The sequence below is a fragment of the Mirounga angustirostris genome, unplaced genomic scaffold (genome assembly GCF_029215605.1).
Source record: "Mirounga angustirostris isolate CCGP_5_RB_7025 unplaced genomic scaffold, mMirAng1.0.hap1 SCAF_17, whole genome shotgun sequence".
In the NCBI taxonomy this organism is placed as follows: Eukaryota; Metazoa; Chordata; class Mammalia; order Carnivora; family Phocidae; genus Mirounga; species Mirounga angustirostris.
Window position 1 is genome coordinate 54787856 of NW_026991725.1, and position 25444 is coordinate 54813299.

Here is a 25444-nt window from a genome sequence, read left to right on the forward strand (position 1 = left end):
TTAAGCAATCTTCAGAATAAAGAACAGAATGTGGATGCAGCACCCTAAGCTTGTGAAGTTTTATTTTTATTTCACCTAATAGATGTACATGGTTGTACAATTTTTACTTATTCAGATTTTCACACTTGGGCCCCAGCAGCGTGGCCAGACTTCAGCATGGTAGAGGACTACACTTGACTATCTGACTGTCGGAGGGGCAGATGCAGTCTGGCAGAGAGGGATTCCATCTCTCTGGTTTCTTCCACTAGTACATGGAAAAGAATGTTACCAAAGAAGGATATTCTACTTACAAACTTACAAGAGTAGCATTTCCCCAAATAAATATAGCAGTTTGTTGACTGAAGAATTACACTTAATTTTCCTGGTCACCTTCCTAGGAACAAGTATCTATTTTTAGTACGTTCAACTTTTATTCTTTCACTGCCTCTAAGTTAAAAACAAAACATTTGTATTATAATAGTTCACAGTGTTTCACAGTAAAATAGTTTCATTTTCTACCATGAAAAGAGGCAGACTCTTAAAAAAACCAAACAGTCTTTTACAATCCATTCAGGCCATCGCCATCATCCACACAGAGCAGCCAGAAAGAGCCAGAAAGACTTTGTGAACCTTTGGAGCTGACTAATAACGTGTGCATATTAGCTGGGTATGTGGTCACTCGAGAGGGAGCCCACGCGCTGACACGACGTAGCTGTAACAACGGCAATCAGCCAGTCCCGTCCCGTCCCTGTGCTGATTGTGAACGTGTGCCTTCTTGAAGAGGCCGGGCCCTCGGTCATAGGCCCACATCAAGGGCAGGCTGTGCCCCTGCCTGCCCGTTCCCGCTCTTGAGGACACCTGTCTGGCAGAGGACATACCTGGAGATGATTTTGTGAAAAGTATAGCGGAAGTCTTGGTTCCGATAGGCATAGACAACGGGATTGACCACCGAGTTGGCATGTGACAGGAGAATGGCCGTGTTCATTGCCCACTTGGGCTTATTCTTTGCCCGGGCTGGCTGAAAGAGACTGACACAGTTGATGGCATGTAGTGGCAGCCAGCAGAGAGCAAAAATGCCAACGATCATGGCCAGGGACTTGGCGGCGTGGATCTCCCGCTGGATGATGGTCCTGGAGTGGTCCATCAGCTCCATGTGCTGAAGCTGCCTACAGGCCACCATGAAGATCTTGATGTAGATCACCAGCATAATGAGCAGCGGGGGCAGGACGCACCCAAAGAAGTTGAAATACACCATGTAGCTCATGGGGACCACGTTCTCAAACAGACACTTCACGAGGCAACAGCTTCTGTTGGTGGCTCCATCCCAGGGTTCCGTGCAGTTGGTGGCACTGTCCTTACCGTTCCAGCCCAGGAACGGGGTCAGTCCGATGCCAAAGGCGAGGACCCAGAGGGCAGCAATGACTCTTCTCGCTCGAGTCCCAGTGACCAAACTCTTATACCTGTCCAAAAGAACATCATCTGTTACCGTCAGCGTGCAGAACTCTGTAACCGGAGTCCGAGACCCCACCTCTGCTTTGGTTCCGTGGCCTTTACCCCAACAATCTTTAGGGTTCACCCTCAGGGGGTACCATGGCCTTTTACCCTCAACGTGAAGACATGCAAATAGGTAGGAACACCTTTGCTCCAACAAGCTCAGTAAGAGTTTCATTCTTGACTTACTAGCGCAGCTCTGTTGAGTGACAAATCATGGTCAGTGAGAACAAGGGGAGAAGTCTTAGAGGGTGCTTTCTAATTATCCACATCCCGATCTGTGAGTCTAGGTCTTCTGTAAGGCACTGTTCTAGGTGGTGCGCCTCACCAGTGAACAGAACACCCAAGATCCCTGCTTTGAAAGAACTTACACTGTAGTAGGGGGAGACCGATGATCCTAAACAACAAACATGTTAGTAAATTATATGGTGTGTTAACAGGAGAGGTGTAGTATGAAAAAAGAAAAAGCGGAGTAAGGAAGATCAGGACTGGCAGGGACTGGAGTTTTCAAGAGGTCAAAGGAGGTTTGACCACTGATTCGGTGAGACTTGAACAAAAGCCTGAGGAAGTGAGGCTTGGAGCTCCCAGGACCCCAGCAGCACTAGCTGGCGGCTCTGGGCAAGAATCCTTCTGGCCTCCCACAAATACATGAGAGGTCTGTCTCAGACCGTAAGAACAGTCACCTCTGGAAACTGCTGGAGAACAAGACTTCTGGCAACATCCCTCTCTCTGCTAGCAGCAAAGCTGACAAAAACAGGGAAATACTGTAGCAAATATTAAATTAGTAGTTCTAAAACTTGAAATCTTATTTAAAACTGCTAGAAATCATAACGCACAATTTAGACATTTTGCCATAAACTAGCCCATATATGGTTTACGTAGCAAAGCTATCAGGCTTGCTATTCACAGTTGGTCCATAATATGTATTCAATGTCAGGTATTGAGGAAATGAGAAAAAAATCCTAACCTCTGGGAAGAAAACTGGGAAATAACTGGATACACATTACCTTAAGACCTGTCTCTGGAAAGTGTCCAGTTTCCCCGGCCTGCAGTAGAAAGCCTGTCCTCAGCCCGCCCCACCTACCCCGTGCTGGGCAACCCCCCCGCCCCCGGCCACCTCATGCTGCTTTCGACATGGGATAAAACACCTGTTCCTGTTTCAAGGGTCACCTCCGTTCCTGATCACCTCTCAGGCTGAGGTGGCCACTCCCACTCTCTGGCCCCAGACACACACCTGGCATAGAGCTTATTTATCTAATATGTGTGTTTTCCCCTCGACTAGAATGTCAACCTCTTAAGGACTGGCACTTTGTCCCTTCTGTGTTGGTGTCCCAGGGCCCGGCACATATATAGTAGGTTCTTAATGATATGGCCATTATGAATGCATTCCTTATTTGTTACCTGATTTGTTATCAAACGGCTTTAAAAGAAGATTCTACTTATTAGGAATACCTAATGCTACAGGTCTGGAGGCAGGGGAACTGGTACAGTTTGCTGAGGAAGTTAACAGAGATCTTGCCTCGTAAGTGACAGTGATCCCTAATCTTTCCTCCTCCCTCTGAGGGCAACTCTCTGCAATGGGCAGCACGATCGTGGGGCCTTTACTACAAATGACCTGCTGGGCTCCGTTGCTCACTGAATTTTCCTTGGCCAATAAATCCATCTATTTCTAGGGGCGCCTGGTGGCTCAGTCATTAAGCGACTGCCTTCGGCTCAGGTCATGATCCTGGAGTCCCGGGATCGAGTCCCGCATCAGGCTCTCCACTCAGCGAGGAGTCTGCTTCTCCCTCTGACCCTCTCCCCTCTCATGCACTCTCTCTCTGTCATTCTCTCTCTCAAATGAATAAAATCTTAAAAAAAAAAAAGAATCCATCTATTTCTAAATCCTTTCTGCTTCCCTCCTCATTCAGGAATCTACAGCCATTCCTTAAAAAAAAAAAAAGTTATTCCTGTCCATTACCCCACCAGAGAATGCAGTCGCTCCCTGCAGAATAACCAGGCAGCCTCCCTACAAGCCAGGCACTTAGAATCACAGGAATTTAGATCTATGAGGCCACTTCCTCAGAAGCCTGCCCTTTCTCTTTTGTTGTTCACAGGATTCAACTGTATTTAATTGAGTACAGTTGAATACAGGCCAGTCCAGGGCCGGGATGAACTGTATTTGGGGTAAGCAAATTCTCTGGTACGGAGTGGATACATGAGGTGGTTTCGGCCAATGAGACAAAAGGAAGTCTGCTAGGGTACTTCCAGGAAAGATTTTACTTTTTTTTTTTTTTTTTAAGATTTTATTTATTTATTTGACAGCGAGAGAGGGAACACAAGCAGGGGGGAGTGGGAGAGGGAGAAGCAGGCCCCCCGCTGAGCAGGGAGCCCGATGTAGGGCTCGATCCCAGGACCCCGGGATCATGACCTGAGCCGAAGGCAGACGCTTAACAACTGAGCCACCCAGGCACCCCGAAAGATTTTACTTCTTGATAAAAGGAGAGAGACCCATGAGGAGGGCTCTTCCCCCTCGCCCATCCCTTTTTGCTTTTGATGCTCTGATGGGAGGCCGTGATGCCTAAAGCTGCAGCAACCATCTTGTGACCATGAGGGGCTAGCCTGGAGACAAAGCAACGGCAAAGAAGAAGGAAGGAAAGAGCCCGGGTCTTTCACGACCTCTCTGAACCACTGCACCAACCCTAGAACCATCATGGCTCCACATTCGAGTTCAAGAAATCATTAAATGTCTTGATTGCTTAAGCCACTGTTAACCAGCAGCCAAAAGCATACAAACTGGAAGGGACTTTTCTCTCTTCTAATCAAAACTCTCTTATTTCACAAATGAGGGAACAGAGATACAAAGTCTTTGAGTAACAAAAGCAATAAAAGAACCAGAGACCAAAGCTAGGTCAGGACTCTCAACCTGTGTTCCTTGTACCACATTATGCTGGGGCTTATTTTACTTGACTTTTTTTTTTTTTTTAAAGCAACATTAGACACTGTACATGGAGGGATCACAGGGGGTAGCTTCCCACCAGAGCTCAGAACAACAACCGGAATCCACCTACATCTGAACTCAAAACTGCTGGATCCTGCATGTGTGAAAAACTACTTTTATGCTCAACTGACTTAAAGCAGGTGAGTCCATCAGGGGAGCAGCTGCTCATCACTTTGTGAACCCCCCCCAAATACAGCTTTTTTCCCCGTTGGTTCATTATTTCATTCAGAGCTCTTCCTTCGGACCAGGCCCTCTGTTAATCACTGGAAACATAATCACAGCCCTCCTGGGTTGTAAAGCAAACGAGAGAGAAAGTAAACAAGTTGGGCGCCTGGGTGGCTCCGTCGTTAAGCATCTGCCTTCGGCTCAGGTCATGATCCCAGGGTCCTGGGATCGAGTCCTGCATCGGACTCCCTGCTCAGCGGGAAGCCTGCTTCTCCCTCTCCCACTCCCCCTGCTTGTGTTCCCTCTCTTGCTGTCTCTCTCCCTCTGTTGAAAAATAAATAAAACCTTAAAAGAAAAAAAAAGAAACAAGTAAACACACAAACGTGTCATTACAAATCAGAATGAGTTTAGCCACACCAAAATGAATAGGATGCAGGTAAGAGAAAAACAGGAAGACTTTGGACAGAGGATGCTGGAAAGGCCTCTTAAGCAAAGCTAGGTTCAGAAGGAGTAAAAAATTACAAGAGTGAGGGCTCCTGGGTGGCTCAGTCGTTAAGCGTCTGCCTTCGGCTCAGGTCATGATCCCAGGGTCCTGGGATCGAGCCCTACATCGGGCTCCCTGCTCCGCAGGAAGCCTGCTTCTCCCTCTCCCCCTTCCCCTGCTTGTGTTCCCTTTCTCGCTGTGTCTCTGTCAAATAAATAAAATCTTAAAAAAAAAAATTAGAAGAGTGGAGAGGAGAGCATTCTAGTCAGAACAGCATGATAAGGCTTTCAGACAGGAAAGGATTGTACTTCCCTAAAGAAGCAAAAGGAACTGAGTGACCTAAGACGAGGCAGGGGCCAGCTCATAGGCCATGGGAAGGAATCTAAATTTTGATATTCCAAGTGCAGTGGGAAACTGTTGAAGACTTATTTTAAGCAAGGGAATGGTGCCGATTTATGTTTTGTAAAGCCCACGGTATGGAGACTGAATTTTAGGGAAGAAGAAAAGCAGATCAATTAGGAAACTCTTTTGGTGGTGCATTCAAGAGAAACTGTTGACGTGGACCAGGGTGACAGCAAAGATGGTGCCGACAGATCTGCCCTTTGGAGGGAGAACCAACAGGTCCTGAAAACGGGTTGGATGTAGGAAGATGAAAAATTGCGGATGGGGGCGCCTGGGTGGCTCAGTCGTTAAGCGTCTGCCTTCGGCTCAGGTCATGATCCCAGGGTCCTGGGATCGAGCTCCGCATCGGGCTCCCTGCTCCGCAGGAAGCCTGCTTCTCCCTCTCCCACTCCCCCTGCTTGTGTTTCCTCTCTCGCTGTGTCTCTCTGTCAAATAAATAAATAAAATCTTTAAAAAAAAAAAATTGCGGATGATTCCTAGGACTTTTCCCCTCCCATGCACTAATGTTTTTTAATTCGTTACACGGAAACAGTATCAAGGGGATTAAGGGCAAGAGAATGCTGAATGTTAGTATCCTGATGAAAACGATCCCGAGAGAGAGAGAAGACGTACAAAAAAGGCCAGACTATTAAAGCGGCTGAGAATCTGAGGAGGTTGGAGGATGTGGGTCCAGGGCTCGTGTGGAGGGACACGCCGCTGTGGCAGAAGGAAGGAGGAGGACAAGGCCAGGGCAGGAGGGGGAGGGCCCGGTGGCTAGAAGACCTTTGAGAGCTGTGGTCACCTCAGCCACGGAAGAAAAGCCATCCCCCGAGGGAGCGGGGAGGCCGAGGTGTCTCAGCGAGGGCAAGAGGAACTTGCTAGAACTATGTGGTGGGATGCCTGCCTCTGTGGTTCTGACAGCGCGGCAGCCCCTGTTGAGGATGAGGTGCAGGCCGACCCGTGGAAGTGCGAGGCCGAGGAAGAGTGAGAAAGACAGGAGCGCAGACCAGGGTGCGGACGCTTGGGCTGGGTGGCAGGTGCGGCGGGCGCGCACAAGGGCGGCAGGGGGTGGGGGCTGCGTGTCCGGACAACGGGAACATCAAAGGTGCGTGTCTTTTGCGGGAGGGAACGGGACACGACTAGGGAAAGGAGGGTGGAGAGAACCAAGAGGAAGCGCTAAAATACTCGGCTAAAGAGGAGACTAAATCCGCATCTCCATTTTCATCTTTAATGTGCCAAGAGTACTTGACACTTTAAAGGAGAAAAAAAAGAAAAGTTCATCATTCCTTTCTTCATCTAAAACAAGGTTTCCTCCCTCATTTCCTCCTAACTGGTAGATCGTTTCCCACTCTGGCAGCCTTTGAACCACATGATCGAAGTCCTGGGGCCCCGCGCCTGCAGACCCGCTCCCCCCAGCCGTGACACTGGGCCCGCGCCGCCGACGCACCTCCTCCAGGCGGCCTTCCCGTCGCGCTCAGACCGTGCCTCTCAGGTCACAGCTGGGCTCGCTCCAGTCTACAGACGTGGAAACCGAGGCTCAGAGGGCTTACGTTATTGGCCTGCTGCCCCGAACTGCAGTCAGGACACAAACTCCATCTAACGTGACTCCAGTTTGGCCACAAGTAGTCCTTTCCCTGCTCGGGACCGGATGGCTCCTCTCCCCAGTCCCGGCTCCCGCCTCCGCCGGTCACTGAGCCACAGGCCCACCTCGGGGGCAGCCGCTTCGCTTTCCTCCCCGCACACATCTGCCCTTGCCGGAGCTGCTCGCTGGCGCCAGGGACCTCCCCTCCGGAGCTGGCCACGAGGGAATGGAGGGCTTGAAGCAAGAGGCCCCCACCACTTTCTTGGTAAGCAGTCCTTAAAAGGCAGCGCAGAGACTTCCTTTACTCTGCTGGAGGAACAGCCAGACCCACGGGAGAAGCATGGGCTGCAAAGACAAAAACGTTTACGCGGGCACTCCAGCTCCGTAATGGCACACGGTGTCCCCGAGACCCATGCCCGGGCCCAGGCCCCGATGGGAGATAGTCGGGGATGCTGGAGAAAGCAGGCAGGTGTCCCCGCACCAAGCAGGATGCTACCAGGGATGACCCCTGGGCTCCCTGGCGTCTCACGAAGGCTCTAGTAACCTCCTGCCCTGTCCTCTCACCTCCTCCTTGCAGCCGTTGTGGCCCCGTCCCCTTCCAGAATGCCTGTCTCCTTCCCTGGCCCCACCTCCGGCCTGCGGATTCCGTGCTTTCCTCCCTCTACACCAGCGGCTCCCACAACATCCTCCTGCGCGCGCACGCGCGTGTGTCCCCAAAACATTCCCGAAAGGCAGGGGTCAAGTTTTTCCCCTCCATCTGCCCCTATGCCAGTCTCTGCCCGGCTGGGGGGGGGGGGGGGGCACCGAGCATGACAGTGAGGCTGAGGAAGCCGGACATAGGTCCCCAATGTAGGAGGTGTCAATAAAATGTAGAGATGACTAAAGGAAGCATAAGCAGCTTTATTATCCCAAACAAGCCCAAGCAATCCTCTCCCACACAAAAGGGGTGTTCTGGGAAAGTCCTGGCTCTGCTGCTCTCTGCTGGACACGGGGCTGGGCTGTGACCCACCCGTTCTCCCTCGAAGGGGCTCATTAGCTAAGGAGATTGACAGAAAAACGGTCACAAGGAGGGACTCAACAAAGGGAACAGTGTGGACACTGAGGTTACATAAGGCAAAGCGGAATCGCCAAGTTCCGCACAACAAGGGCTGGCCTATTTCTGGGGCAGGGTCTCCTCCCTCCCGGGCTCTGCCACCCTCCGCTCAGGCCAGGCCGCCTTCTTGGCCTTAGAAATCAGGATTCCCAGCTCCCGGGTGCTCTGAGATCAACATATGCCCTTGGGTGGCTGCCCTGGTGGAGGGGAGGGGGGGAGGGAGGGCTGCACTCTGGCGGCGGAGAAATGGGGACAAAAGCGGCTGCAGAACCCACCCCCATGGCTGCCGGGGCTTTTAACAGAGAGAGAAGGTGTTCAAAGCACTTTATGGACGCACAGCTCTAGGGAGATGTGTGTGGAGTCCTGTCGCATTGTATTCCTAATACAAACATTTCTGCTTTAGAGCATGTGAATATACACTTTAGGAAAACTTCATGTTCCCTAAAAGTGCCCACAAATGATAACAGGATGTATATCGAAATTGGGTTAGGACAGACCCCCTCAAAACCTATAAAATGTCATAACCAGAACACTAACGACTCGGAGCACCCGAGCAAGCAGCTCGGCGGGGCTGGAGGCTGCCACAGTGAATATTAAAAATGCACTCAAAAAATCTAGTGGAAATTCTGGCAAAACCTGAATTAGAGCAAGGCTGGGAAGTGCCAGGACGAGGCTGATGAAAGAGCTGTCCAGAGCCAGGGGGCTGTAATTAAGCAGCGCACGGTGGGCCAGGCTGGGAGACGGCTTTCGAAAGAAGCCAGCCCAGATGGGTTTTTTCTTCCTCCCTGTTCCCCTTTGGGCTCCTGCGCCACAGCCGTTGAACAGAGGGCTTTTTCCTTTCCTGCTGATAGCTACTCCCACGATCCCAAGCCCTTCCACCGGGGCCAAACCATGGATGAACCAAAGCAGTCTGCAGGGGACCAGCATTCTCCCCCTCTCCACCCATGACACGTGCACGAGCTCACATTACAGAAGTTCACAGGGAAGCAGACCAGTGTGTCCTGAGGTGCTGCGCCGTGCTCCCCAGGGACCCCCCGATCCCCACGGCGCCCCTTCCCCAAACCTCCCACATAACCATATTTTGTGTCTCCTTCCACCGAAGCACGCGCTCCTTAATGGCAAGACTCCATCTCGCTCACTGCTGAATCCAAAGCACCAACCGTGGGCTGGGCACACAAGTGCTGAACGGGAGCCTGAATTTACAAGAGAACAGGACTCTGGTCTTAATCACACAGACATGTTTAACGGCCACTCGGTAGCTCTAAGCGAAACAAGGCAGGGGGCATGGGAACGTGTCTGGCTTGAGCTTCAGCCTATAGTTCACAAGAAGCGATCTGCAGAAAAGGGACGTCTTTGTGCTGAGTAGCTGCTTCAGCTTTCTCATGGAACCAAACGAAAAGGGTTTGTGAATGGGTGTCATGGGGGCGCCTGGGTGGCTCAGTCGTTAAGCGTCTGCCTTCGGCTCAGGTCATGATCCCGGGGTCCTGGGACCGAGCCCCGCATCGGGCTCCCTGCTCGGCGGGAGGCCTGCTTCTCCATCTCCCACTCCCCCTGCTTGTGTTCCCTTTCTCGCTGTGTCTCTGTCAAATAAATAAAATTTTGTAAAAAAAAAAGTTTTTTTTAAATAAAAAAAAGTTGTCATGGACAGAAAAACAGAGAATCTGAATGGCACTGTCTCTATTAAAGAAAGAGAATACACAGCCACAAAGCTTCCCAAGAAGGACACTTAAGACCAGGATGACTTAAAAAAAAAAAAAAAAAGACCAGGATGACTTCACTAATGAATTCTATCAAACTTTTGAGAAACACATAAAATCATTCGTTCGCAAAAAGAGTAGACACCATTTGGTTCTACGTACATGTATTTCAGGTCTGGGAGCGGGAAGGTCTCTCGGTGACCATTTGTGGTAAATGCACAGAGGGCTCTCTGCCTTGTCCCCACCGTCTGTGACGGTCCTAGCTCTAGTGTGGGGGGCAGCCCGACATAAGGACAGCACCTGCCTACGTGCCCGGTGACAGCTGTGGTCACCAGAGCCTACCTTCAGGCCAAGTGCTTCCAAGGAGGCCAGGACCCTCAGCTACTCCGGCTCCTGGCGGCGGGGGTTCTCATCTACTCTAACAGGTTCGGACTTGGCTGAATCCCAGCGGCCGACCTGGCAGGGGCCTGAGCTGGGCCCACTGCTGCATGTACAGATAGCTGGACAGGATGCCACTTGTCCTTTGCAGTCACCCGAGAACGATGGAGGAAGAATGCAGGTGGCTGAAAAGAAAGCCGTCAGCACTCCCCACCAGCCTCCTACGGCTAGGAGACAGTCCACCGTGGTCTGACGGTGATTCAACCCACTGAGATTGAAGATGGGGACCAGGACCGGGTCTCCCAGAGTTCACCTTGGAGGCTGTTTTTTTGGTGAGTCTCACATTTTGGTTTTCATGTATCGGGGGGGACTCGGGGACAGCCCGCGGTTTGCTGGGCTCCAGACTCTGATTTTCTTTTTTTTTTTTTTTAAGATTTTGTTTATTTATTTGAGAGAGAGAATGAGATAGAGAGAGCATGAGAGGGGGGAGGGTCAGAGGGAGAAGGAGACTCCATGCTGAGCAGGGAGCCCGACGCGGGGCTCGATCCCAGGACCCCGGGATCATGACCTGAGCCGAAGGCAGTGGCTTAACCAACTGAGCCACCCAGGCGCCCCCAGACTCTGATTTTCAAATGAAGTAAGAGGCGCTAAGAGAAAGGACCCCTGCCTGAAACCAAACCAGAGAATAAAAAGATACCTTGTCTTCTCCCCCATAAAGTACCTCCCACACTGTGCCATCAGGAGGCACGTAATATCGATATGTCCCATTACTGATGATGTTAGCTTGGATCACCTGGTTACCATGGTTTCTGCCAGGTTTCTGCACTGTAACGATTTTTCCCTTTGGATTTAGCAGATCTCTTGGAAAAGGTACTTTGAGACTACATATCTTGCTCCTCATCAGACTTTGACCAATGAGTTTTAGCACCTATTGATGATTCTTGCCTGAACGAGTTATTACTATGGTAGTTGCCAAATGATGATTCGCTTACCTCAAGCATTCCTACTCATTAATGAGATGGCATCCTCCTGTAAGCAAGAGTTCTTCCGACTCATTATTTAAAAAAGGGAAACTCTCCTAGTTCTTTCACTGTGAGGGCCTAGCAGAAAGGACGCTCCGGGGGTAATGAACACACTGACCCAAATCTTGGTTTCTAAATACCATTCTCCACTGAAAGGAAACGGCGCTCCTTGGAGAAATGGCTGATTCCAAAGCCGAAAACACAATGTGAGCTTGCAAAACCTTCCCGTGACAGAAAGTAAGGAAGTGCTCAAAAAACTGATGGGAACGCTTCTCGAAGTGAACTTGAGTGGGCTCCACTGGCTCATTTTGGGCATCAAAATGAGAAACACACACAGATTAGAACACATTGAATGAAAATAAAACCCCATAAGTCCATTCTGATACTTAAAAAAATAATTTTTAAGGAGGAGCAGGGAGAAGCTAAAACTCTTTTTTATGAAGAACGCCAACTGATCAAGATGGAAGGAATGAAAAGAAAGAAAACTGCCGTTTTACATGGTAATAACTGACTCAGGCAAGAGTCATCGGTGGGGAAAACATACCCTTCCAGTGCCTGAGCTCTGGCAGACACAGCTGTAACCAAGTGATCAGAGTAAGACCCCAACAATGGGACACATAGAGATGGCACGCCTTCTCGCGTGATGGATCCAAACGGACATAACATCAGGTAGAGAGTATTTGTCCAGGGAGAGAGCTGGGACCTTATCCTAAGGCACTGGGAGTATTAGGTAAAGGAAGGAGGGGCCATCAGGTTTTTGTTTTAGAAAGACCGCTGTCTTGTAACGAATGGGCTAGGAGGGCAAGCTCGGATGCGGAGAGACCAGATGTGAGACTAGATGGGACCAAAGAGAAGTGACTGGGGAAGGATATAAGAAACCCAAATTGGAAAAAAAAAAAAAAAAAAAGTAACTGAGAGGACCTGTTCTGTAACATCTTTCAATAAAGCTTTAAAGTTCTCTATGTTAAATAAATAAATAAACAAATAAATAAATAAAGCAGCTGAGGTTTATCCAGATGGTGTTTTTTCTGTAGACCTACATCGTTGGGAACGCCTCATACAGAACACGTGTGGTTTCCTTTATTCACAGAACTATGTGTTAGATCCGTGGAAAAGAACTACAGGACATGATCGTCTAAAACTATGAAAGACCTAACAGTCACATTTTTTAAACCTCAGGCATTGGCCAATTCCTACAATCTGCAATTCTAGGGTGTGACAGTCTAGGGGGTGTCTGAAGTTGAGAAGCAGGCAGATCCATCTACTCTGACCCTAAACGTGGCCCTAAAGTAAAGAAAGTGGATCCCAAAGATTACAGGTGGGGAATTTCTGAAATATGTCCATATTCAAGTAGAGATCAAAGACGCCCAAGTGAAAGAATTGTGGACTGACAGTGACAACCATGGATTGAACAAAAATTTTATTTATTTATTTAGAGAGCGAGCATGCATGTGCAAGCAGGGGGAGGGGCAGAGGGAGAGAGAGAGAGAGAGAGAGAGAGAACCTCAAGAAGGTTCCACGCTTAGGGCAGAGCCTGACCCGAGCCAAAATCAAGAGTCAGACACTTAACCCACTGAGCCACCCAGGTGCCCCAAAAGTTCTTTTCAAAAGGACTATTTTAAAGATTATGATTCTGACTTTGGAGGAACTTAGGTGATTGGCAGTGGAAAGAATCATATATAAAATTCCTTAAATAAAAATTTATTGACTTAAAAATATTTTTTATAGGAAATCTTTTCCTTTAGTTTTTTTTTAATATTTTATTTATTTATCTGAGAGAGAGAAAGCACGCATGAGCAGGGGGAGGGGCAGAGGGAGAAGCAGACTCTTCACTGAGCTGGGAGCCCAGGACTCTGGGATCATGACCTGAGCCGAAGGCAGATGCTTAACCGACTGAGCCACCCGGGTGCCCACCCCTCCAAAACTTTTTTAATTAAAAAAAAAAAAAAAAGCAGATTTGACAGTGGTATTGAAATCAGCATTGGAAATCGAGAGGTCATCTACAGAAAGCCGCTCTGGGACGTCTGTGGGTGGTAGGATTGCAGCAAAACAATCAGTAAACCAAGAAGGTGAGGCTCAGAGAGGGGCGAGGAACCTGAGTACGTTCAGTGAGGGAAAGAGCCTGCAGAGGAAAGAGGCTGCCATGCAAGAGGCTGGGGAAATGAACAATGCTGGAGCCCCACAAAACTGGAGGAGGTGGCCCCAGAGCCAGCGTGGAAGGACCACCCGGCCCAAACTCCCCAAGCTGCAAGCTCAACCACCTACTGTATCACTTGGCCATAACCTGTGCGCTTCCCCGAAGGCCCCATGTGTGGGAGGACGGGGTCACTCTGGACTCCTCCCTTCCCTGTCATGCCCAACATCCAACCAAGTCAGCAAGTTCTCTGGAACCTGTTCCCAAAGATCCCGTCTTCTAGCCCCAAGATTCTCAGTGTGTGGAGTCAGTAGAGATCCATGCGCAATCACATAGGCTGACCACATAGTTCACACCCTGAGTCCACCCTGCCTGGCCCGACCCGCCACGTCTCTGGTCCTTGTTCGCGGACTATGGTCGGAGGGCCCATACTTGGTCCTTAGGATTCTTTCCTGTCCTGGTCTCTTGGCGATGAGGCTTCACCTGTGACCCCTCTCTGCCTCAAACTCTGCCAGACCTCTTGGCTGGCTTCAGACATCAACCATCCCCAGTGCAGAAGTCCCGAGCTTATGCATCTCGACTATCTCTAGGCTCCGCCTCCATTTACACGGCCCCTGCCCTGGTCACGCTTTCTTCCTTCACACCTACAGGACAGCTGGGCAACTTTACCCAATCTTGTCGCCTCCCATCCATCCCCCTTGCTGTCCGCCAGAGTGCCCGTTCTATAATGCAAACCTGACCACATCAAACTCCTGATGAAATTCCTACACTGGCCTTCCAGGTCCCACTTAGTTATCACTTCTCAGAAAAATCCCATTTAAATGACAGTAGAGAAACAGAGAAGGAAAATAACTCATAACCATCCTAAAAGTAGAAGTGGAGGGTAATAGCAGCAAACCAGAGATTTTAAGGAGTTTCCAGAAACCAGAGGGCACGCAGGATCATCAGGATGGGGAAGGGCCCTACATCAGAAACAGGGAGGGCCAGGAAGAGAAGCTCCAGTCCAGTAGCCAGCAGGTGCCAGAATGGGATTTAGAGGAGAAATGGAAATCAAGGGAAAGACCGCCTGTGCACCAGCTTTGTGGGCTGTCTCACTCTTCTGTTCATTGTCCCCCCATCTCCCATGGAGCATGGACCCCCTTCACCCCCCACCCTCTCCCCAAGCTGCAGCATGAGACCTCGCGATGGAAGAGGGGATGGGAGGAAGTTCTGATTACATACACTTTGTGCCACGTGAAGGAGTCTGAACCATGCGAATCCAAAAAAGGTTTTTTTCAAAACCGACTCAAAAATTGTTAACCTCAAATCAAAAGTAAAAATATGAATGCTAACATTCAAAAAAACTATAGAGAAACTAGGGAGGGAAAGTCAAGGAATTCTTCCAGAGGAGAATAAAAAGCTAAAGTGCTGGAAACTCATATATAAGAGAACTTTTAGGAGACAAAGATCAGGGGTGCCCAGGTGGCCCGGTCGGTTAAGCGTCTGCCTTCGACTCATGAGGGTCATGATCCCAGGGTTCTGGGATCGAGCCCCACATTGGGCTCCCTGCTCAGCATGGAGTCTGCTTCTCCCTCTCCCTCTGCCGCTCCCCCTGCTTGTGCTCTCTCTCTCTGTCAAATAAATAAATCTTTAAAAAAAAAAAAAAAAGAGGGGCGCCTGGGTGGCTTGGTCGTTAAGCGTCTGCCTTCAGCTCAGGTCATGATTTCAGGGTCCTGGGATTGAGCCCCGCATCAGGCTCCCTGCTCAGCATGGAGTCTGCTTCTCCTTCTCCCTCTGCCGGTCCCCCTGCTTGTGCTCTCTCTGTCAAATAAATACATAAATAAATAAATCTTAAAAAAAAGAGAGACAAAGATCAGTCAAGGAGGGGAAGTCTCCACCCATCGATTACAACTCCCAGAAGGAAAGAACAGAGAAAGGGGAGATAAGAATATGATCAAGAATGTTCTATAGTTTTCTCAGTACAGATCCTTTGCCTCTTTGGTTGAGTTTGTTGAGGAAGACACAAAGAAATGGAAAAACGGGGGCACCTGGGTGGCTCAGTCATTGGGCGTCTGCCTTCATCTCAGGTCATGATCCCAGCGTCCTGGGGTCGAGCCCCACATCGGGCTCCCTGCTTGGCGGGAAACCTGCTTCTCCCTCTCCCACTCTCCCTGCTTGTGTTCCCTCTCGCACTGTGTCTCTATCTGTCAAATAATTAAATAAAATCTTTAAAAAAAAAATGGGCAGAAGACATTAACAGACATTTCTGCAAAGAAGACATTTAATGCCCAACAGACACATGAAAAAATGCTCAACATCGCTCAGCATCAGGGAAATACAAATCAAAAACCTCAATGAGATACCACCTCACACCAGTCAGAATGGCTAAAATTAACAAGTCAGGAAACGACAGATGTTGGCGGGGATGCAGAGAAAGGGGAACCCTCCTACACTGTTGGTGGGAATGCAAGCTGGTGCAGCCACTCTGGAAAACAGTATGGAGGTTCCTCAAAAAGTTGAAAATAGAGCTACCATATGATCCAGCAATTGCACTACTGGGTATTTACCCCAAAGATACAAAAGTAGGGATCCGAAAGGGTACGTGCACCCCGATGTTTATAGCAGCAATGTCCACAATAGCCAAACTGTGGAAAGAGCCAAGATGTCCATAGACAGATGAATGGATAAAGAAGATGTGGTGTATACACACACACACACACACACACACACACACACACACACACACACAATGGAATATTATGCAGCCATCAAAAGGAATGAGATCTTGCCATTTGCAACGACGTGGATGGAACTGGAGGGTATTATGCTGAGCGAAATAAGTCAATCAGAGAAAGACATGTATCATATGACCTCACTGAGGAGGAATTCTTAATCTCAGGAAACAAACTGAGGGTTGCTGGAGTGGGGGGTGGGGTGGGAGGGATGGGGTGACTGGGTGATAGACACTGGGGAGGGTATGTGCTCTGGTAAGCGCTGTGAATTGTGCAAGACTGTTGAATCTCAGATCTGTACCTCTGAAACAAATAATGCAATATATGTTAAGGAAAAAAAAAAAAGATAGGAGGGGAAGAATGAAGCGGGGGAAATCGGAGGGGTTGACGAACCATGAGAGACGATGGACTCTCAAAAACGAACTGAGGGTTCTAGAGGGGAGGGGGGTGGGAGGATGGGTTAGCCTGGTGATGGGTATTGAGGAGGGCACATTCTGCATGGAGCACTGGGTGTTATGGACAAACAAGGAATCATGGAACACTACATCTAAAACTAATGATGTAATGTATGGGGATTAACATAACAATAAAAAATTAAAAAAAAAAAAAGAACAAGCCCCTCCTGGGAGTCAAAGAGCTCATGCCCGGGGCAGAAAGAGACCATAACCCACGACCAGGTAAAGACCTACTTTAGGGCCAAGTCAGTGATAAATGAAGGCAGGGGCCGGGAGAAGGCTCTTCAGACTGGCCTGGGGAAAAGAGCCTGGGCCCCCGTGAGGCTGTGGTGGGCGAGGCGGGGAGGGGACAAGGTGGGTGGGCAGAGGCCAGGTCGTGGTGCCACATTGGCATTTTACTCCTAGGCGCCACGGCCCGGAGTTAAGCAGGGGAACGAGGCGATCTGATTTAAGACTCAAATCCTCGTCTCTGGCAGCATTCTGGAGAATGGCTACGGGGGAGCCGGGGCAGATGAGGCGGGGATCCCAGGAGCTGGCCCAGGGGCCGCTGGGAGGACATGTGTGGTGAGGTCCAAGAAGGGACCGTCAGATTCGACCCACAGGAGGTAAACTGAGCGGAAGACTCGCTGGAGAAGCTCAGGGCGGAGGGCCACAAAGGACTCCACTGGGGGTGGGGGCGGGAGTGGATTTCAGGGCATCCTGAAAGGGCCCCAAGCCTGATGGCTCGAAACTATTTATCCCCTCAAAGTGCTCGAGGCTAAAGCCTGCAAGCCAGGCGGCAGGGCCGTGCTCCCCGCCAGAGGCTCTAGGGCCCGAGCCTCTAGGGCCCGAGCCGGCCCAGGCTTCTCCCCGCTTCTGCTGGCTGCCCCCAGCATCCCTCCGGGCCCCGCCTCCATGTTCACGTGGCCTTGTCCTCCCTCTCCGCAGGTCTGTTTCCTAAAGATGTGATGGCATTTAGGGGCCACCAGATAGATAATCCAAGACAAAGTCCTTGTCTCAAGATACAGAGAAAGTACCATTCATTCCTTTCCCACGTAAGGGAAACGTCCACAGGTTCTGGGGGGTTAGAACATGCACTCAGGGGGGCCACCATTCGACTCACGACAATGGGAATGGTCTGGAAGAGAAAGAGAACACGGATGCGGAAGAAGGGAGGACTCACGGAGGAGTGTCCCTGGGAAGGTGGGAGGGGTATGAGCCAGAGCTGAAATTCTTTCTTAGCTTTATTTTGACAACACTAAAGGTGAATCTTCTCCTATGAGATTTGTAGCTCAATTTAAAAAAAGACAAAAAACACTTTGTAAAAAACACTCAGAATCCCCTGCCAACTCCTACCGTACGGTTGAGTCCGCTAAGGGAGGCTCAGCGGAGGCTGCACTGTCACCCGAGGCGCGGTCCTGCTAAGGCGTCTTCAGGAACCACCTCAGACTGGCCGTGGCACCGAGGAAAGCCCTCCAGGTGGCAAAGGGAACGGGGAGGCTGACACGCCCCCTTCCCTTTGGTGGCCAAGAGATGAATCACATAGTCACCGCGCACCCCCACAGCTCAGCGCGGGGGTTGGGGCCCCAATGGGAACAGGATTAGATTAGGGAGGAAATGCTCTGGCCATGAATTGGCCTGAGGGTGAAGTGTGGGTGGGGGGTGGGGAGAGCAGCTGAAGGCAGACACACCCCACCCCACCCCCCCACCCCCGCCCGCCCCCGCCCTGGGCCTGCAGGGGGGAAGCACTCCGGGCTCTGCTGTGTGCCCCACGACCGCACCAGTCCAAGTGGACCCTCCACTGGGGCCAACCTCAGAACCACGTGGACTTGAACTAGAGGAAGCGGCCTTTCTTCTGTGTGTGGGCGCCCCTCACTCTGAAGGCCCGGGACAGTGCCTGGCGTGAGCAGACACGGCTCCTTTTCAAGTCCAGCCAAAATTGTCATGTTTGTGCCCAGCATGACCTTGGGGCTCCCCTTTCCCTCTGCACTGTGATCTCCCTGATGCCACTAAAACACTAGCCTTGGCAACTGGGTGGCAGGTGGGGCCTGCGGTCTCTGCGGCCTTGGGCTGTGCTCACGGCTGGCTGACCACTCGGGCCTCGAACCCAGAGCCGTGGGGCACGGATGCTGTTGGAGCCCGCCACACCTGTGACCTGGGGGGGACCAAGGCCAAGTCCAAGGGCCTGCCAATTACCCGGTTAAAGATACTGACACTGGAATCTCCTCCCCATACCCCACCCCAGAGATTCTGACCCAGCAGGGCCCTGTAATCCTGCATCTTAGCCTGCCCATAGGGGGCCATAGCCCCCAGCAGCAGGAAGTGCTAGCAGCTGAGGGATCTTCCCCCAGGAGGGCTCAGGAGCCCTGAGAACCTGTACCCTCTCCAACCGGTGAGGGTGGGGGTTGGTGCCAGGGACAGGTCAGATGCCAGAACCTTCCCGGGGCGGGGAGAAGAGGCTGCCAGCACACCCTTCTTCCACACCTCTGAACTCTCGTGGGCAGACCAAGAGGCCAGGAAGGGGATGAGCTCTGCGGCGCCTCCCAACTGACCATTCCTCCCACCCTACTCCTGCATCTCCCCCCCACTGCCCTTGGCAAATGCAAAGGAGAAGTTAAGGGCCTGTGATTCACACTGCTTTCCCCTTAACACACTCACACCCATTTTTTTTTCAAGACCCCGCCCAACACAAACCAGGACAAGAACCAACAGATTTCAACTTAAATGGAACTTCCTGCTCCGTGGGGCACAAGGGATTCTTCCAGTAACTCCTGGTGGTGGTGGTGGGGGGGGGGTCTCTCTGGGCCTTTGCCTGGAGCAAAGCCAAGGGGCATCTGTTTAATGGGCAACTCAGGCTGGGAGCTTGGGACTGCCTGCCTGCCGGATGCAAACAGTCCCAAAGGCCATCCAGTCACCAGCATGAAGACCAAGAGGCAGGAAGAGGACCCCTAAGAGGCTATACCATGCTGCCCCAAGCCTTGGAAATCTCGGGGCTTGGTCACCTAGTGGAATGCACAAGGCCTCCTGGTCCAATGCCAAGGGCAGCAGCAGGTGGAAAGGCCTGGACACACAGATCAGGCCCACAGCCCGGCAGGAGGTTCCTGTTCCCACTGGGAGCAAGGACACAACCCACAACTCCCAGGTTCAGCATGTCTGCCTGCTCAAAAGGCTTCTAGGCGCCTTCTCCCGGCCAATTCCCTCAAACACATTTCCCTTACAACCACCAATCGACTGCAGACAGATTCTGCTTCCAGAAACGGCAGTATGCTTTCTACCTGCATCCTCAACACCGATCCCACACACAGCCCTGTAAGACAGCCTGATAATGGCACAGTGGAATACGGTGCCAACTCTGAGTTCAAGTCCTGGCGCCGACACTCATTCCAGATGCATCATCCTGAGCAAGACTCTAATCTCCCTGAGCCACCCACCCCCCTTATCTACAAGATACAGGTACCAATACCTACCCTCTGAATTACAGCAAGAATGAAAGGATAAACGGGTAATATAAACTGCCTCTCAGACTTGGCACACAGTTGGCACTCAATAAATTCCTTCCCTTCCTTCCTGCTCCTGTGACTCAGTTTCCCTTCCCAGCTCCAAACCCAAAGAGATCCATCCGAAGCTCACCCAACTCAGAAATGCCAAAAGGGCCCAGGCAGGGAAGGCAGTAAATAGTATCAATCGGCCCTGAGGTTCCCTGATACTCTTGCTTTCAAGTGCTCAACTCTGAATTCCATCATCAGCTACCACTGGGGTTGCACCCTCAGGGCTGGCTGGCTCCATCCCCTGAAACCTACATTTTTCTCACTGGGCAGAAGAGACCACCCATAAATTCTCCCGTTTTCTGAAAACCTGTTGGCTCATCCCCAGCCTGCTGGGACAGGGCAGTGGAGGGTAAACAAGGTTACACCACGAGCATGGGGCTCAGAGGCTGTGCGTACTGGCCAACGGGGCAGCACTTTGACTCTTAAAAAGTATATGGAGGGGATTTGGGTCACCATTCAGCAGGCAGGCACAGATGTTCCTAACGTTCCGAGCGTTAACTGGGTCCTCCTCCCACCCCCTACCCCTGGGCCGGCCTGGCCTTAGTTTTGTGGCAGGTACATTCTGAAGTTGGGTCTTGAGTAGTGTCCATTCTGACAATGCGAAGTCCCAGTGTCCAAAGCTGCCCTGGGACCTCCCCAGCCTCCTGGACCCCCAGCACTCGGGGGGGCGCGTCCGGCCGCTGCTCTGGACCCGGGCGTCGGCCGCGGGCGGCGGGTGGGAGGAAACAGTTTGGGAACCTCGCTCTGGGTCGGCCGCGGGTGACGGGTGGAAGGAAACAGTTTTCGCCACAGAGGAGGCGATGGCATGACCAAACCTCCCGCGCCCGGACCTCCCCCCGCCCGCTTGGGGTGGCGCTTTCCCCGAAGTTTCCACCGCGGGCCGGCGACCAGGGACCGCACTCCCCAGAACTCCTAGAGCTGTCCCTACGCAGATCGCCTTAAAAACACGTGCGCAACCGGGGGAGCAGAGGCCTCCCGGATCCGGCCCCGGGCACCGAGCGGGTCTGGGCAGCCCGGGCGCACGTGTCTCTGGGAATGGCCGGCGTCCTCCAGGCTGGGAACCGGAGCTCGGGGCGCCCCGCGTGCGCGCGCCGGCCAGCAACCCTGGGCCCGGAGAGGGCGCTCCTTTGCGGGGCTTCGACGCGGCCCCGGGGCGGGGGCGCCGCGCGCCTCACCTGAGCGGGACGTGGATGGCCAGGTACCTGTCGACGGCCACGGCCAAGAGGCTGAAGATGGAACTCTGCGTGAGCACCAGCACGAAGCAGGCGAGGAAGAGGCAGCTGTGGAAGTCGGTGCAGAAGCCCAGGCTGATGGTGATGGCAAAGGGGATGGCGAACAGCCCCACGGCCACGTCGGCCGCCGCCAGGGACACCAGGAAGTAGTTGGTGGGCGTCTGCAGCGCGCTCGACGTGCCCACCGCCGCGCACACCAGTACGTTGCCCGCCACCGACAGCGCGGCGATGGCCAGCTCCAGCGCCACGTACAGCGCGTCCTCCGCCTCCAGCGGCATGGCCGGGCCGACCCAGCCCCTGCGTCGCCTACCCGGGCCGCGCTGGGCGCGCGGTTGCCGCGTGGGCCCCGCCGGGCACGGCCTGAGCGCCCGCACCGCGCGTCCGCCACTCGCGTCTGACCGGCCAGGCTCGCGCGCTCCGGCCCGGGATTCCGGGGGCGGGGCCGCGGGGAGGCGGCGACGCCCATTGGCCGGCGCGCCCGCCCGTCTCGGACCCTTCCCCGCCCCCGGCGGAGCACCGCCCCTTCTCCCAGGCCGTGGACCCCTTATGCGCCCGCGCGGGGCCACGCGGGGCCACACGGGGCTCCACAGCGCACGCCGGGGCGCGGGCTGCGGCCCCCAAAGCGTCGTATGGTGGCGCTCTCCGGCGAAGTCAAGTTCCCCAACTTTCCCTTAGGCTCCAACTCGGTGGGTGTGTCCCGAGCGGTCGCACTGTCGGCCAACCAACGCGGCGCGGCGCACGCAGAGGAGGGGCCGCCGGGGGGATTGGGACCCGACTCTCCCCCGGGCGCCCGCCAGTCCCCCCACCCACGCCCCCCAGCCGCTCCACCGCCGGGCGCGGCGCGTTGAGGACCTTGAAGCCCTTTGGGCCTCCCCCACCCGAACCCTGGGCACCCCACTGGTCAGGCAGGGCTCGCCTTGCAAAGTGGACGACATGCCGCAGGGAGGGGACGAGGGGCCTGAACTCGAACGTTCCCACCTGATGTGTCCCTGCGGGTCGCGACACCCCGACGGCAAGGATGGCTCTAGAACGGTGCGGCTCTGCGCCGCCCCTCCCCTACGCCCGCCAGGCTCCCCAGCCTCACCTGCTCCTCTGCCCTCCCGGCCGCTGCACAGGCCGCTCCAGCTCTGTCTTCTACCTTGCGACCTGCTCCACGTCCTTTGTCTACCCCACCCCCATGCCAGTGTTCCCCAGGCCCTCTCTTTGTCCTTCACGCCCACCCTGGCTAAGCTCGGGCTCCCAAGTTGTCACCCATGCGCCTTACACCCTTACCTTCCAAGCCTACCCAGCAGCACTAAGTGTCCCCTGAGTGCCAGGCCTGAGCATCCCACTGCAGAATATTGAACTCCGTCAGTAGAGCTCGAGATCCCCCAAATCCAGCAAGTCCAAAATCAAGTTCCTCTTCATCTCTGCCCCAAACCTGTGCCCTCTCCTGCTTCTGGGACTCAGTTATCGACCTTACCACCCACCTTCACCCACTCTAGGAAGTGTGCCGACACCCTCCTCCATCCTTCCCGACATCCAAATCGGTAGTGTTACCAATTCTGCTTCCAGAGCTTTGCTTCTCTTCTCCCCAAAGCCCTGTCCCAAGCGGTTTCCTCCTCACAGGCGGCTCCCATCATCCCGCCCTCACCTCGGCCCTGGATCCCACCAACACCATCATTCTAGAGCACAGCTGGCCATGCCATTCCCTGACCCCAGATCCTTTGCTAGCAGTCACCAGACAAGGTAGTTAAAAAGATTGTCAGGAAATGGAAAAGATGCTTGCAAAATAATCATAAGCAAGTCACCTCCATAAGTCACTTCCTGGAGTTGACTGCTAAAGGGAGGAGGAATTCTTTTGGGGGTGATGAAAATATTCTAAATGTGGTGATGGTTGCACAGCTCTGTGAATATACTGAAAAACCACCAAACTATACACTTCAAGTGTGTGGATTGTATGGTATATGAATTATATCTCAATGCAGCTGTAGGAACAACAAAACCCCTCAGCCTCCAACAGTCATGACCAGTACTATCTGCCTCTGTATAAGAAAGGCAACACATTTTCCAAAAATATTCACAACAGATGTCCTAGATGGGCGAGGTTATTATTTTTTTTTTTAAGATTTTATTTATTTATTTGACAGAGAGAGAGAGAGACCGAGAGAGAGAGAGAGCACAAGCAGGGGGAGCAGCAGGCAGAGGGAGAGGGAGAAGCAGGCTCCCCACTGAGCAGGGAGCCCGATGTGGGGCTCGATCCCAGGACCCTGGGATCATGACCTGAGCTGAAGGCAGACGCTTAACAGACTGAGCCACCCAGGCGCCCCAATGGGCAAGGTACCGAATTGGTAATGAAAGGGATTTTTTTTCTCTGTTTTCTAGGGGGTTTTGTTACTTCTATAATGGAAAAAAACAAAACAAAACCAAAAAACCTTGATTTTATGTTAAAATACTACATGATGCACAAATGCCATGCCCTGGCTGAGATCCGATACCACCTTCTCCACCACCCCCATTCCCATAGACACAAACTACTGTTATCACATAGACGGTAAACTGGAACCTTGGAGAGATCAAGGGACTTACTTATCCAAGTAGGGGCACAGGTGGCTTTTGCAGAGTGGACACAACTTGGCAGTGGGGAGGCATCCAGGTGGGGAGCCGTGCCGGGCAGAGGTGGGGGCAAGGGGCTCGCTCAGGGACAGCCACACTCAGGAGAGTAGAGAAAGGAAGACGGCCTGAGCACGGAAGGCTTCAGCGGCGAGGAAGGAGGGTTGGGTTGTTCTCCCAGAGGTATGGAGCACCAGCCCCAGGAGGCCTTGGAGCAGAGCGATGATGGATCAGAGAATTATCTGGCAGCAGAAGCTGAAGAGTTGGCAAAGGAAGAGGAGACAGCAGGACAGAGGCCAGCTGGTTGCTGTGAGTGCTTCCCGTACACTCTGCAGCCTCCAGGCCCTGGGCTCAGCTCCACCATTTTCTGGGCCTGGAATCCCCATTTCCCTTTTTTAGAGCCCAACCTCCTTCAGGAAACTTTCCCCAAATCACCCGAGCAGGAAGGGTGCCCCCCGTGCAAGGCTGTGTCCTAGGCGCGCCCGCTTTGCAACCTGCTGTGTTCCACGTGACTGGTGTCCACCTGCGGACACCCACCAGCAGAGCCTCTCTCCTCTCTGTCCTCTCCCCACCGGGCCCCCACCAGGCACAGAGCCCTTCACTGTACAACCACTCTCTCCTCTTCACCAAGTTTCCGGGAAATGTATTGAATGATCCTGACTCCCTTGACCCCCAGTCTGGAACTCACACGGGATTTGAACTGGACTCATGGGGTCCCCTTGAGGGTGACAGTAACGGCAAAGTCAACTGTTCAGAAAACAGAAGAAAAGGTGGAGTGTGAGGGAGTCATGAGGTTTAGCCTCTAAAGCAACCAGGGTGAACAGAGCCCATGTCTCAGGCGCAGAGAACCCAGGTTTGATTCCCAACTCTGAGGTTGACCTTGGGCAAGCTAATTAATCTAAGCTACAGTTTCTTAAGCATAAGATGGAATAATAATACTTACCTCACAGGGGTTGGACTATAAAGGGGGCAGGAGGAACCATGGGCCATGTGGCCACCTGTAGCATCTAGACTCCTTGAAAACTACTGCAGTGATGGGAGCATTTGGATAAACTAGGAGTAGAGTCCTAGCTACCCAAGTGGGTCTTTAATTGGTCAAAGTGGAAGGGTACATTTTGTGAACCAAATGACCCTCTGTGAACTTCCAGATGGCTGACACCCATTCTCCTATCTCCCACTCCTGATCCATCTTGCCTGAACTGCCAGAAGAGAATCAGGTGGCATCCAGATGGCCCCAGAGTAGGTGCAGTACCTAGAGATGTTGTCAAAAACCCAGACTCTCTCTGCCTTTTTGTTTCATCTTAGGTTTATTGCCTCATGGTCACAAAAAGGTTGCCACTGCTGCAAGCATCATTTGCTCACACAACCCCACTGAAAGCCATGAGGGAGCTAACTTCCCTGTTGTTTATCACGGGGCAAAGTCTTGGTTCACACACTACTCTAAAACTCTCATGAGCACAGGAAATCCATGGGGGGCGGGGAGTGTAGAGAGATAAATTTACTGATGTTAGGAATGAAAAAGAGACATTACTACCAACTAT

At 52.4% G+C, this 25444-nt stretch overlaps 2 protein-coding genes and 1 non-coding gene across 5 annotated transcripts in view; 2 read left to right on the plus strand and 1 right to left on the minus strand.

Moving 5' to 3' along the window:
* ZSWIM7 (zinc finger SWIM-type containing 7) overlaps positions 1-6950 on the plus strand; it is a 21711-nt gene extending 14761 nt beyond the window's left edge. Inside the window, exons 7-8 of one of the 2 annotated variants that reach the window (XR_010408545.1) lie at positions 4440-4590; positions 6818-6950. The gene's annotated coding sequence lies outside the window, so the exon portion shown is untranslated. Of the gene's footprint in view, positions 1-4439; positions 5142-6817 lie in introns of those variants that run through there. The other variant, XR_010408544.1, reaches the window with a different exon arrangement.
* Positions 1-21704, minus strand: part of ADORA2B (adenosine A2b receptor) — a 26663-nt gene extending 4959 nt beyond the window's left edge. Inside the window, exons 1-2 of one of the 2 annotated variants that reach the window (XR_010408542.1) lie at positions 21255-21704; positions 858-1439 (exon numbers count right to left, since the gene is read on the minus strand). Coding sequence is in view for 1 of the 2 variants with exons in the window: in XM_045889776.2 (XP_045745732.1) it covers positions 776-1439; positions 21255-21589 (999 nt within the window). In the remaining variant the exon portion in view is untranslated. Of the gene's footprint in view, positions 1-47; positions 1440-21254 lie in introns of those variants that run through there. The other variant, XM_045889776.2, reaches the window with a different exon arrangement.
* Positions 12253-12383, plus strand: LOC123854818 (small nucleolar RNA SNORA18). The gene has a single exon (XR_006793376.2). It is a non-coding gene; the product is annotated as a small nucleolar RNA SNORA18 (small nucleolar RNA).
* Positions 21705-25444: the final 3740 nt, after the last annotated feature.